Source organism: Piliocolobus tephrosceles, chromosome 10 (assembly GCF_002776525.5).
Source record: "Piliocolobus tephrosceles isolate RC106 chromosome 10, ASM277652v3, whole genome shotgun sequence".
NCBI classification, from domain to species: Eukaryota; Metazoa; Chordata; class Mammalia; order Primates; family Cercopithecidae; genus Piliocolobus; species Piliocolobus tephrosceles.
In genome coordinates, this window is record NC_045443.1 from 6,735,604 (window position 1) to 6,749,080 (window position 13,477).

General features: G+C 55.2%; 2 protein-coding genes across 3 annotated transcripts in view; one reads left to right on the top strand and one right to left on the bottom strand.

Annotated features, from left to right (window-relative positions):
* SCNN1A (sodium channel epithelial 1 subunit alpha) overlaps window positions 1-3,637 on the bottom strand; it is a 31,986-nt gene extending 28,349 nt beyond the window's left edge. The window contains exon 1 of the mRNA XM_023232456.3: window positions 2,560-3,637. Coding sequence (XP_023088224.1) covers window positions 2,560-2,975 — 416 coding nt within the window. The 5' untranslated portion in view covers window positions 2,976-3,637. The remainder of the gene's footprint in view (window positions 1-2,559) is intronic.
* Window positions 3,638-11,724: 8,087 nt separating this feature from the next.
* Window positions 11,725-13,477, top strand: part of LTBR (lymphotoxin beta receptor) — a 12,968-nt gene continuing 11,215 nt past the window's right edge. Inside the window, exons 1-4 of one of the 2 annotated variants that reach the window (XM_023232454.2) lie at window positions 11,725-12,146; window positions 12,280-12,376; window positions 12,714-12,839; window positions 12,917-13,069. In XM_023232454.2, coding sequence (XP_023088222.1) covers window positions 12,051-12,146; window positions 12,280-12,376; window positions 12,714-12,839; window positions 12,917-13,069 — 472 coding nt within the window. In that variant the 5' untranslated portion in view covers window positions 11,725-12,050. The remainder of the gene's footprint in view (window positions 12,147-12,279; window positions 12,377-12,713; window positions 12,840-12,916; window positions 13,070-13,477) is intronic. The other variant, XM_023232455.2, reaches the window with a different exon arrangement.

A 13,477-nucleotide genomic window follows, 5' to 3' on the forward strand; every position in this document is an offset into this window, starting at 1 on the left:
AAATAAATAAATAAATAGGCCGGGCGCGGTGGCTCACGCCTGTAATCCCAGCACTTTGGGAGGCCGAGACGGGCGGATCACGAGGTCAGGAGATCGAGACCATCCTCACTAACACGGTGAAACCCCGTCTCTACTAAAAATACAAAAAATTAGCCGGGCGAGGTGGCGGGCGCCTGTGGTCCCAGCTACTCGGGAGGCTGAGGCAGGAGAATTGCGTGAACCCGGGAGGCGGAGCTTGCAGTGAGCTGAGATCCAGCCACTGCACTCCAGCCTGGGCGACAGAGCAAGACTCCGTCTCAAAAAAAAATAAAAATAAGTAAGTAAGTAAATAAATAAATAAATAAATAAATAAATAAATAAATAAATAATGTATGTTCCCTTGTTCAAACTATTTCCTCTTGCCAAGCCTTAATTTCCCCATCTAAAAAAAAAAAAAAATGGGAATAATACTGCCCACCTCCCTGGACTTGTCAGTATTAAATGAGAGTGTCTATAAAGCACCCAGCGTTAGGGTGTAGCACACAATGTGACTACAAGGTCAAGCGCGTAGTGTTCGGTGGGTGTTGAATCTCCTTTCCCTGTGCTGGGGAGGCTTCCCCGACTCCCCTCCCCTCCTAGGTGTTCTCTCCCTCCTAACTCCCGCAGCAGCCCTTCAACCAGGAGGGATTCTTTCTGGGCGGATGGCTGCGTCCCAGCCTGCAGTCCCCAGAGGCAGGCCTTCTGGCCTCCTTTCCCCGGCTTTTTCCTGGACTGTCTAGGGACAGCAGAACCTAAGAACTGTGCAGGCCTCGCCCCATTCACCCCTGCCCTCCCTCTCCATCTCTCACTGACATATTTTCAACCACAAATATTTATTGAGTGCCCACTGCCCCGCCTGCTGTCCTTCCCCTTCCTGCTGCATCCCTCCTCTCCACCAAGGCCTTAAGGGGTGAGGATGTCTGCAGGCACCAGGGGAAGAAAAATGAGGTTGAGGGGAAGTACCCAAGAGAGCTCTGAAATGAGACGGAAACCACATCTGCCTGGAAATTTCATTCACTCAATGCCCCACATCTCGGGTATCAAAAAGAGGCAGAGTTTTGGGATTAGGCGTAAACAGGATGAGTCACAGCTCAGTCACTCTCTCTGTGATGTTGTGACTTGCCTCTCTTTGCCTTAGTTTCCTCAAGTGTAAAATAGGGATGACAATAGCACCGGCCTGGTGAGATGTGAGAATGAAATGAGATGCCCGTGGACACCTTGGCAGTGTCTGTGCACACAGCAGCTTCTTAAGGAAATGGTCCCTACCCGGGACATTTTACAGAGGTTAATCAACAAAATGGCCCGGCTTTTTTTTTCTCTCTCTCCTGGACAGGACGTCCTAACCTTTCTTAGTCCGTAACACACCTTTGGACATGATGGAATATGGGAAGGGGCCTCCACCCACAGCATGACAAATCCCAAGCATCCATAATTGCACACATACCAGTGTGTGCACACACACACACACACACACTCACACTCACACACACACACTCACACCCATAAAGATCTGACATTCCTTGACGGCACACTCACCATTTTTATCATACTTATCCCAGTGTGCCACAGTTACTGGCTTATATGCCTGTCTCTGCCATCTTATTTTATCTGTCTCCAGAACACAGCAAACTACCTGCCCTTCAATAAAGGGGGTATGAATTATTCATGAATCCATTTTGCCTGGTGCCTAGCCCTGTGTCTGGCTTGACGCAGGTGTCCCCAAGGTGTGGCATGGCTGAGTGAATGCAAATAAAAGGCATATAAAAACACTCAGCCCTGCCCTCCTCTCTTCTCCATGCTCACCACCCGCTCCGGTTTCCAGACCCAACATTGGCAAAACAGCACTGACGCAACCCAAAACTTCAGGACACACCCAAGCACGTAAAGGTCAAGCACCTGGGCAGGTCAACAGTGCGGCATTTCAGCCTGGGTCTTTTGGGGGAACAGCTTCACAAGGGGCTGGTCTCTAGCCTGACCCATTCTCCTTGTTCTGTAAGGCCCCTGCCCCCAGCCTTTGGGCTCACTTGCAGCCCTAACCTCCGCGAACCCCCACTTTGCTTTCTCCATAACAAATTCCCCTTCTAAACAAAGACTGACAGCACCCACCTCCGCAGCACCTGCAAGGCCTCGCCTCCCCTCTCCATCAGACTCTCCTGTGAGGGGGATGAGGCCTTACACTTTGCTGGCATCTTGCTCCAGAAAAGGGATAGAGCTGAGCACATCCCTGCCCTTTTGCAAGCACTCCCTCCCACTTGCAGGAGGGAGAAGGGAACGGGGGGGGGGGAAGGAGAAGAGAGGGCAATGCTGCTCCAACAACCACCCTCTGGGTGAGCCTGGGGTGCTAGGATGGCTCCACTGGGCAGGGACGGCAGTCCAGCAAGCTGGAGGCTCCTCGTTTTGCCAGTGGTGAGCTCTACCTGGGACAGGGGTATCAGCTCCCACCCTCAGGTCTGAGGCTCTGCCTGCCCAGTGAGCACCTCAGCACCCTGGACCACCCTTCCAGGCGCAGGCACCAGGGAATGGGCAGAGGGACTAACCAACCTGTAGGGATTGAGGGTGCAGATGGTCACTGCGGGAAAGACAAGCTTGTCCGAGTTGAGGTTGATGTTGAGGCTGACGGGGTAGCTGAAGTACTCTCCGAAAAGCAGGCCGAACTGCCAGTACATCATGCCAAAGGTGCAGAGCCAGAGCACTGCCCAGAAGGCCGTCTTCATGCGGTTGTGCCGGGAGCACACCAGGCGGATGGCGCCGTGGATGGTGGTATTGCTGCAGAAGAACTCGAAGAGCTCTCGGTAGGAGCGGTGGAACTCGATCAGGGCCTCCTCCTCCGCCGTGGGCTGCTGGGGTGCCGCAGGTTCTGGGCCCAGCCCCTGCTCCTCACGCTTGTCCCCCTTCGTGAGCCCTGGGGTGGGCTGTGGAGGGCTAGCGTCCTGCTCCTCCAGCTTGGTTCCCTCCATGAGCCCTGGTGTGGGCTGCAGAGGTCTAGGGTCCTGCTCCTCCAGCGTGTTCCTTCATGAGCCCCGGGGTGGATTGGGGAGAGCAAGGGTCAGGGTCAAGGCTGAGCTCTGGGCCCTGAGTGCCCTCTCCCATCACCCCTGGAACCCAAGCGAGGTTGCCCCTGGCCATGCCCACGTCCCACCCTGCGCCCACATTCTCCCACTCCTCCCTCCCTCCTCCACCTTTCCTGGAGCCAGCAGACCTGCGGGAGTTGGGGCCAAAAGTGCGGAGCTGGGCTTCCCTGGAACAGCCTCTCCTCTGCTTCCCTGAGAGGGCCACCCTTTGGTTTCTGTCCCAGCACCTCCTTTTCTGTCTCTGCCCTCTTCCTTTGATCTTCTTCCTCTGGGATCTGTGTCTCAGCTCCTGCCTCTCACTCGCTCTCTATCTGCCCTGTTTCTCTTTGGGTCTCTCCCAGCTCTCCTCTTCCTGACCTGGCTCCTCTCTCTAATCCTGCCTCTCTTCGTCTTCCCCACTTGCCTTGCCCCTGCTCGCTCTAGGCCCGCACCTCCAGCCTCTGGCCCTGACCTCGAGCTGTGTCCTGATTCTGTCTCTGCCCCAGGACTGCCGGGCTCCAGAAGGTCTGGGCTGCCTCCAGTTCCCACTCCCAGGTTGCGGCTGGACTGGGACTGGTTCCTTTCCAGTTGAATCTGGCAGCCAAGCCTCTCCTCCCCCTCACCTGACAGGTGCAGCGGCCGGGCTGGGGAGCCCGCCCGCCGGCCGGCCAGGGATGGAAGCGACAGGAGTCTCATTAACATCTCAATTAAAGGTGAGCAGGGCGGGGGGAGGGGCTGAGGAGGAGTCAGAGCTGGGAGTTTTCCAAAGGAAGGAGGGCTTCCGAGGGCAGGTGAACTGGGAGTACTGGACCTGAGAAGGCAGACTCTGGGCAGGGGCTTTAGATGCAGATCTGACAGGCAAGGAGGCTGGGGGACAGGATGGCAGGTTAGGGGCAAAGATCTGAACAAGTAGAAGGATCCTGAGCCCACAGCCAGGAGGGCAACACAAGGAGAAGGGGCCAGCCAGGCTGAGAGGGACTGGGTGGGGAAACCAGAGGACAGGAGGACGGAAAAAGGGAAACAATAGAGAGGGACAGGAGGACAGATAAAGGGAGACAATAGAGAGGGACAGCGAAGGACAGAGAGATGGGGATGGAGGAGGGGCACTGAGTGAGTAGAGGCGGGTGGGGGGCGGAGGTGGGGGCAAATAGGAGGAGCCAGCACCAAAGGGAGTCTCTCTCCAGGCAAGAGAACAAGGGGGGAGTCCCAAGTGTGCTTCCAGGAACTGGAGTCTCAGCAAGTGGGCAACCCTCTAAGGGCACCCACAGCTCAGCCTCACCCCCAGGCCCTGGAGAGAAGAGAGGTCTCTGCAAACCTCCTCCTCACTCACTAAGTGGACGAGGCGCACTCAGGTGGGGCGCATCTGCCTCCTCCTGGTCCCTCCTCTTCCCTGCTGAGTCCTCACCACCCCCTCCAACCTTGTGCAGACCCGGGAGGGGCCCAGGTGAAGCTGGGGGCTAGGCGGGGCCTTAGGACATTCTGTTCTTTTTTACACCATTGGCTGCCACGCCAAGAATGTGTAATCGCCCCTGTTGTGGTCACAGAGTTGCAGGAATGTGGGCAACCAGAGGCAGCACGAGGGCCAGGCAGGACACTGTGGACGCAGACCCGGAGCCCAGGGAGAGGCAGGGAAAGTAGGCACTGAAGGTGCAGGGAGGACGTGGCCAGCGCTGGAAAGGAAGAGAGTGGGCATGGCGCAAGCCTGGACAGGCCCTGGGAGGAGGAGAAATTCACTGATAGGGGCTATATTTTTCTCTAAAATCTCTTTCCAAACTTAATGCAGCAAAAGGATAAGGAGTGGAGTGCCAAGTGGTGAGCAAGGAGAGAGGGGAGGGTCAGAGAATCAGACCCAAAAAGGGCTCCAGGAGACTCTGGAGAGCCATCCACACAGCCCAGGCCCTGCACGCAACAGGGAGGCCTGCCGCTCCCTCGCGGGCCCCACAGGAGGCAGCCCAGAGTGCAGGAATGCGGTCGCTGGCTTGTCCTGCCTCCCTCCGCAAGCCCACAGACAAAGCCCAGCCTGAGCACTGATACACACTGGGGGAGGAGATAGGCCTGCAAATAGGGAGCTGCAATACAATCAGATAAGGTTTCTATTTGTACACTTTAAAAGATCGTCTTTAGGCTGGGCGCGGTGGCTCAAGCCTGTAATCCCAGCACTTTGGGAGGCCGAGACGGGCGGATCACGAGGTCAGGAGATCGAGACCATCCTGGCTAACACGGTGAAACCCCGTCTCTACTAAAAAATACAAAAAACTAGCCGGGCGAGGTGGCGGGCGCCTGTAGTCCCAGCTACTCCGGAGGCTGAGGCAGGAGAATGGCGTGAACCCAGGAGGCAGAGTTTGCAGTGAGCCGAGATCCGGCCACAGCACTCCAGCCTGGGCGACAGAGCGAGACTCCGTCTCAAAAAAAAAAAAAAGATCGTCTTTAAAACGGACTTCTAGCCAAAGCGCAGATCTCAGATTTCTCAGAGGTAAGAGATAAGAGTCAAGGGCTGGGGGAGCCTAGGGGCTCACTGCAGGAGACTCAGGAAGCCTTCCCAGAGGAGGTGTCCTCTCTGCTGAATCTTGAAGAGCAAGGAGTTTAGCAGGCGGTACTCCAGGCTCAGGGTCCAACCTGGTCTGTGGTTTCCTCTCTTGCCGCTGTCTCTTGCGACCTTTTTTTTTTTTTTTTTTGAGAGGGAGTCTCGCTCTGTCGTCCAGGCTGGAGTGCAGTGGCCAGATCTCAGCTCACTGCAAGCTCCGCCTCCCGGGTTCACGCCATTCTCCTGCCTCAGCCTCCCGAGTAGCTGGGACTACAGGCGCCCGCCACCTCGCCCGGCTAGTTTTTTGTATTTTTTTAGTAGAGACGGGGTTTCACCGTGTTAGCCAGGATGGTCTCGATCTCCTGACCTCGTAATCCGCCCGTCTCGGCCTCCCAAAGTGCTGGGATTTACATGTATTTTTTAAAAACAAGACATATAGTTCTTTTTTATAAGAGAGACCATGTTATAGGTATGTTTCTACAACTTCCATTTTTGCTTTTATTTTCTTATTTATTTCAGAGACAGGATCACGCACTGTCCTCTAGGCTGGAGTACAGCGGCCCAATCATGGCTCACTGCAGCCTCCACCTCCTAGGCTCAAGCAGTCTCCTGCCTCAGCCTCCCAAAGTGCTGGGAGTACAACCATGGGAGCCACCATGCTCAGCCCCTATTTTTGCTTTTAAACTATGTGATTTTGAGAAAGGCACTTGAGCTCTTTGGGCCCCGGTGATCTTACCTGAGAAAATGAAAGGGCAAGAAGGGGTGGGTAAGGCAACCTAGATGGGCACAAAGACTTTTTCCAGCTGACCTTGCATCTAGCCCCCTGCTTCACGCATGAGGGGACTGAGGCCCACAGAAGCAAAGTGACTTGGCCACAGTCACCCAGGAGTTAGGGGTGGGGCCAGACTGAAAACTGCGCCACTCCTTTCCAAGCTCAGTTCTCCTTCTCTGACTTTGAGAGAAGTAGTTTTATTCTATGAGAAGTCAAGAGCTCTGTAGACTCTGTCTTGGAAGGACCTCCTGCCTTCCCAGGACTACCCCCAGACTCCCCCAGAGCCCCAGCCCTTCCCGCCAACCCAGGGCTGCCTTCCCCTCCCAACACCAGCTCTCCTCTAACCCTGTGGTGTGGCCATAAAATATGCACGGCTGCAGGGAGAGAAGTGAAACCAGAGGGGCTGCCGTGGGATGAGGGTTATGAGTGCACGGGGTCTTCCTGCCTCTTGTTCTCTGCGGACAGGAGATGACGGAAGTAATCACTCCAGCCTCCTAGGGAGAGCCTATCTCTGCACTTACCACTGTTTACTATTATTTATTATTATTATCCTGATGTATGTGTGTTTGTACATATGCACGGACAGAGACCAGGCATATTCATCTTGGTGACCTCAGTGTCTAACGGTCACTGTTTGCTGACCCACTCTGTGGAAGACAGCAGAACTAGCATCTTTGCTAGTTTATCTTTGACAGAGCAGGATACGCTATGAAAAAGCATCTGCAAAACTTCAAACATCCTAACTTCTTCTGACAACCCATTTATTTGTGGTCTATTAATTTATCTAAATTTTCTTTACTTCTCCCTGTTCACTTCTATCCTTTCCAGGATGAGAATCAGTTACTTAGTTAAATGCAAATCTTTGTTCTTACTACTTGGAGCTAATTAGCCACTTCACACTGGGGGCTGTCCACTGTGGAAGACAACAGTCTTTTCAGCTGCCGTTATGTGGTACAGATTTCTCTTTCATTTAAAACGAGGGACCAGAAAAATGCCACTCTTCATCTAGTCCCCTGGCAGTTTACTTAGAAGTTCACTCCTAGAAGTTGATCACTTTAAGTTAAGACAGGGTTTATCAACTTTGGCACTGCTGACATTTTCAGCTGTATCTTTCTTTGTGGTGGGACAGGATGATTCTGTCCTGTCTACAATCCTGTGCATTGCAGGATGTTCAGCAGCACCCCTGGCTTCCATCTATTAGATGCTAGTAGCACCTCATGAGTCACTGTGACCAAAACATCTCCAAATATTGCCAAATGACTTCTGGGGGGCAAAGTCACCCCCGTTGAAAAGACTAGGTTAAGGCATTGTCACCACTGAAAATGCAAATACTCTGGAGAAAGACAACCCTCATTCGTTATGCACTTCTGGGTGTTTGCCAGACCCTTTCCAAGAGCACTAGTCAGCTAAGAGCAGAGTGGAGAAGAAGAGAGAAGAAATAGTATTTTTCTTCTGGCCGGGTACAGTGGCTCACGCCTGTAATCCAAGCACTTTGGGAGGTTAAGGTGTGTGAATGACATGAGGCCAGGAATTCAAAAACAGCCTGGCCAACGTGGCAAAACACCATCTCTACTAAAAATACAAAAATTAGCTGGGCCTGTTGGCGCATGCCTGTAGTCCCAACTACTCAACTTGGGAGGCTGAGGCCAGGGAAATCACTTGAACCTGGGAGGCGGAGGTTGCAGTGAGCTGAGATTGCACCATTGCACTCCAGCCTGGGTGACAGCCTGAGACTCTGTCTCAAAAAGTAAAAAGAAGAAGAAGAATCCATTCCTACCAACCCCGTTTCTGGATGCCTCATGGGCCTGTGGAAAGAAGGCGCTCTCAGCAGCTCTCTCGGAAGAAGTCCGAGGGTGGAAGAGTCCCACCCTCACACGCCTTTTAGGAGTCCTGGGGCGCTCGGTCTGGGTCTGGTGCTGCCCAGTGGAAATCAGTCTCAGGGAGACTGGTGAAGAACACAAAAGGAAAGAAGCAAAGACAATGCCCTGCCCGTGGTGAGCTTGTGAATTTCTCACCCCTGTGAGTCTCCCTTTATCCTCCTGGGGATGGCTGGGCATTATGGTAGCCATGTATTGGTAAGATTTGTCTTTCATGATCCTTTTTTTTTTTTGAGACGGAGTCTCACTCTGTTGCCCAGGCTGGAGTGCAGTGGCGCCATCTCGGCTCACTGCAAGCTCCGCCTCCCGGGTTTACACCATTCTCCTGCCTCAGCCTCCCTAGTAGCTGGGACTACAGGCGCCTGCCACTGCGCCCGGCTAATTTTTTGTGTTTTTAGTAGAGACGGGGTTTCACCGTGGTCTCGATCTCCTGACCTTGTGATCTGCCCGCCTCGGCCTCCCAAAGTGCTGGGATTATAGGCGTGAGCCACTGTGCCCGGCTCAAAGTCTTTCAAACAAAGGAATTTAACACAGAGAACTAACTGGTCCATGGGTGATGGAGGAGTTGAGAAGCCAATGGGAGGTGGCTCAGAAAAGAGCAGAGCAGGAAACAGCTACCATCTCTAGACCTGGAAAGACAGCAGGGTGATGGAGCATCAAAGACCAAGAAGCCTCCGGAGCCATCGGGCAGGAACTAAACAGTGTGGACTACTGGTAGGAGATGGGATTATGGAACGGGGAAGGAAGGAAGACAACCAACTGCAGGTGAAGCCAGAAAGCAGAGAGGGGAGAAATAGCCCGGCTGCTTCTCTACTCCCACCCCACCTCCATCCCACAGATCTGCAAGCAAACCAGCAGCTGCCTGAACAATAAAGAGGCCACAGAGATAAAGTGATGGAGCCAGGATCAAAACCCAGATCTCAGGGCTCATTCCTTAGGGTGTAGAGAGTCCATGAGGGCTGAAGCGCCAGCTTAGAGCTGGCAGCAGAAAGAAGGATACAGTCCAGCCAGCTGGGGTTAAAAGGGGTCTGACATAGTGGTTACCTCTGAAGCAGGAAGCTTTGACTAGGAAGGGCATGTAGCAACATTTTGTAGTTCAAGGAACATTCTGGGGCTGGGTGTGGTGGCTCACGCCTGTAATCCCAGCACTTTGGGAGGCCAAGGCAGGTGGATCATGAGATCAGGAGTTCAAGACCAGCCTGGCCAACATGGTGAGACCCCATCTCTACTAAAAATACAAAAATAGCCAGGTGTGGTGGCGGGCACCTGTAATCCCAGCTACTCGGGAGGCTGAGGCAGAGAATTGTTTGAACCCAGGAGGCAGAGGTTGCAGTGAGCCGAGATCGTGCTACTGCGCTCCAGCCTGGGTGACAGAGCAAGACTCCGTACAGAAAGGAGAGGAGAGGGGAGGGGAGGGGAGGGGAAGAGAGGGAAGGGAGGAGAGGAGAGGAGAAGAGAAGAGACGTTCTGGAACAATTGAGGGATTGCAAGAATACACAAAAGTGAAGACTCTCTGAGCTGTATATGTAAGATCAGTGTACCTCGTGTGTTTCATTGTATTATATGTTACACCTCTATTAAAAGAAAGGGTCTCAGCACGTAAGACAGGGTGGGGAAAAAAGGAAAAATAGAAAAGAGAAAGAGTCCCTGTCTTTTAGAGTAAAATCCTGAAATATTTTCAAATGAAATGATATGATGTCTGGGATTTACTTCAAAATAATCACGAGGGATTCGAAGAGTGTGTGCATTGGTGGGGGAGGGGGTATACAGAATAAATGAAACTGACGGTGAATTGAAGCTGCGTAAGGAGTATATGGGAGACTCCAAATATTACTTTTTCTCTTTTGCAATATTATCTTGCATATGAAATTTCCACAGTAAAAGTAAAAAGAAGAGAGAGAAAAAAGGGCCCAGGGTCACTACACACACATTCCTTTACGCATGTAAGAGCTCAGTGGGGAATCTCACCCCAGCCCCCGGCACTAGGGCCCTGGAAGGCGCAGCAGCCTGGCGCAGTGCACGCTGTTCTGATACTTCTGCCCTTTCCAGCCATCTTTGGCCCATCTGTACAGCGAGCTGCCTGCACCAGGTGAGGGGAGAGAGCCTCACAGAGTGACATGCCTACAACCTAGGCAGGTCCTTTCCCCGTTTTGTGACCTCTCCTCCCCATGCACACTTCCCATCACTTGCACCTGTCCAGACATCAGACCCGAAGTTAGACAGACCAGTGTAAGGATGGGTGCTGAACAGAGTCCTTCAGGGAGGGGGACAGTGCCCAAGTGACCGATCTCAAGAGAAGTTAACCCCTCACCCCAAGAGAGACACCCCTGAGCCACAAGGAGGTGGCAGCACTGCGGGAATGAGTTGGGACCTAGACATCAGGAGACCCAGATTGTAGCTGGCTCTGCTGTGGACTGGCTCTGTGATGTGGCCATCACTGGTTTATTCCATAAATACCTATTGGGCACACGGTATGTGCCAGACCCTGCTAAGCATGGGAAACACATACTTCAAGATTCAGCCTGGGCCATGGCAGCACTCACAGCCTGGTAGGAAGCAGACAAGACAGCCAGGTACAGAGGGCAGTCTTCACGGGGACTGTACAACCTAGGGCGGAGGACGCCTTCCAGAGCCTCAGTGAAGCCTCAAGGACAGGTGGGAGTCAGGAAGACAGAAACTTGGGGACTAGAGAACCACGTGTAAAAGGGGGAAGCTGCAAGTAGCTCCATGGGTGGATGGGCTGTTGAGGGAGATGGGAGGATGAAAGGGGGCAGGAACCAGACCAAGCCACCCTGGAATTCCGTTCCCCTTATATGTCACCCTTAGTTTCCCTCTCCATGCTTAAGGTGAGGGGGCTGCACTGGGTGGGCTTTCAGCTTTCTCCAGTTCTAAGGGGTTTGAAAGTTCATGGCCAAAGACGCCAGAGCAGAGGGCCTGAGTGCCCAGGTCCAGCCTGCTGGCCCCAGGACTCCCCTCCGCATACCCTCCCCCTCTCTTTGGGAGGGAGGTTCCCTGAGGACAGGGAGCAGGGCGAGCTGCGCAGCTCTCAAGGGTCTGCTGCGTGACCTGTGCCCACTCCTGTGTGGATTGGGCTGGGTTGGTGGCGTGGAGGGCTGGCTGACTTGCTAGTCCCTTGTAATTTGTCTGAAAAAGTCCCAAAGCAGGGCAGGACAACAGGGGAGGAACCCGGGCGTCTGCCAGCCGGTTCTCTTTGGTCTCAAAGCTGCTTCTGCGGCCTTGCAGTCCCTGCGCCCTGCCCTCTCCATGACCGCCGGTCCTGCGCCCCTCGCTTTCCAGATCCTGCACCCATCTGTCCCATGCGCTCTCTGGAACTCCCTCTGCTCCCCCTGCCAGGCTTGTCCAAGGGCTGACCCCGGGCCTGCCGCCCTTCCCTCGGCTGGGCCGGGGCTGTCCGCAGTCCGCTCTCCTGGTCGGGCTTCCGAAGAAGGGAGGAGGCCGGTTCCGGCCCCGCGGCCCTCACGTGCTTTCCCGGCCGCCCCTCCCGCCCCGCGTCGAGGCAGACAAGCCTGTTCCTCTTCCCTTGGCTGCGATTGCGACAGGCCGGCCTGGCTCCCAGCGCTCCCTGTCCCCGCCCCGCGGCCAGCTCGCTCCACTCCCACTTCCTGAGCTCCGCCGTGGGAGCCCTGGAGGCCCGGCCTGGCCGCTCCCGGCCCTGGGGGGCACATCGGCCCTGAGTCCCGTCCCAGGCTCTGGGCTCAGGCAGCTGCCGCCACCGCTGCCCAGGGCGTCGGGCCTCCTGCCTTCCTCCCAGGCCCCCACCCTGCTGGCCGCCTGGCCGAGTGGCCGCCATGCGCCGGCCTTGGGCCACCTCTGCCCCCGGCCTGGCCTGGGGGCCTCTGGTGCTGGGCCTCTTCGGGCTCCTGGCAGCATCCCAGCCCCAGGTGGTGAGGAAGGGGCCTGGTAGGAGTGGGCGAGGGTGGGGAAGAGGGATCTGGGCAGACTTCGCTCCATTCCCTCTGCCCTCCCAAGCTGACCCCTGACTAATTCTTCTCTCCTCTTTTCCATCTCCCTTTGAAGGTGCCTCCATACGGGTCGGAGAACCAGACCTGCAGGGACCAGGAAAAGGAATACTACGAGCCCAGGCACCGCATCTGCTGCTCCCGCTGCCCGCCAGGTGAGAGGCAATGGCAGGACGAACCTGGGCCTCGGAAGTGGGTCACGGGGTCTCCAGCCCCCTTGAGGCCTCAGAGGGAAGGTGGGCACTGTCCCCCAGGAAAACTGGCTGCTGGAGACGAGCATGGGAAACCCTAGACATCAGGTGGAGGAGATGGAACTGGCCCTCCCCACTGGGTCACCTCTTTCCTTACCTCACTGAGAGGGAGCCGGAGGGCCACGGGCAGGATGATGGGGGGCCAGAGAGACCGAGGGAAAGGCCGGGGTCACACCACAGGCAGCAGAGGTGAGGGTGGAGCCCTGTCTCCTGAAGCTCTACTACCGCACTCACGTTCTAGGCACCTATGTCTCAGCTAAATGTAGCCGCAGCCGGGACACAGTTTGTGCCACATGTGCCGAAAATTCCTACAACGAGCACTGGAACTACCTGACCATCTGCCAGCTGTGCCGCCCCTGTGACCCAGGTGAGTGGGGATGTGCCTGCGGGGGCTGGATCCCCTGGAGCTCGGCCCCTCCCTAAGCCCTCCCGTCTCCCCACCAGTGATGGGCCTCGAGGAGACTGCCCCCTGCACAAGCAAACGGAAGACCCAGTGCCGCTGCCAGCCGGGAATGTTCTGTGCTGCCTGGGCCCTCGAGTGTACACACTGCGAGCTACTTTCTGACTGCCCGCCTGGCACTGAAGCCGAGCTCAAAGGTCAGAGGTCCCTGAGGGGCTGGATGTGAAAAGGAGGCTGGTGCCAGGGATGGCAAGTGGGAGAAGGGAATACGGTACTGTGTCCACAGCAACCCCCCAGGTCCTTGGCTTAAAATGCCTCTCCTCATTCCATGCAGAGGCTCCCAGAAGGGTTCTGGAGGGACATGAAACTGGGGCAGGTGCAGGGGGGCACACGAGGGGGTTCTTCTCAGTACTGAGAAGCTGGGGCAAAATGGTAGGCTGTAGGCCAGGTGCGGTGGCCCACGCCTGTAATCCCAGCACTTTGGGAGACCGAGGCAGGTGGATCATGAGGTCAGGAGACCGAGACCATCTAGACTAACAAGGTGAAACCCCCTCTCTACTAAAAATACAAAAAATTAGCCGGGCGTGGTGGTGGGCGCCTGTAGT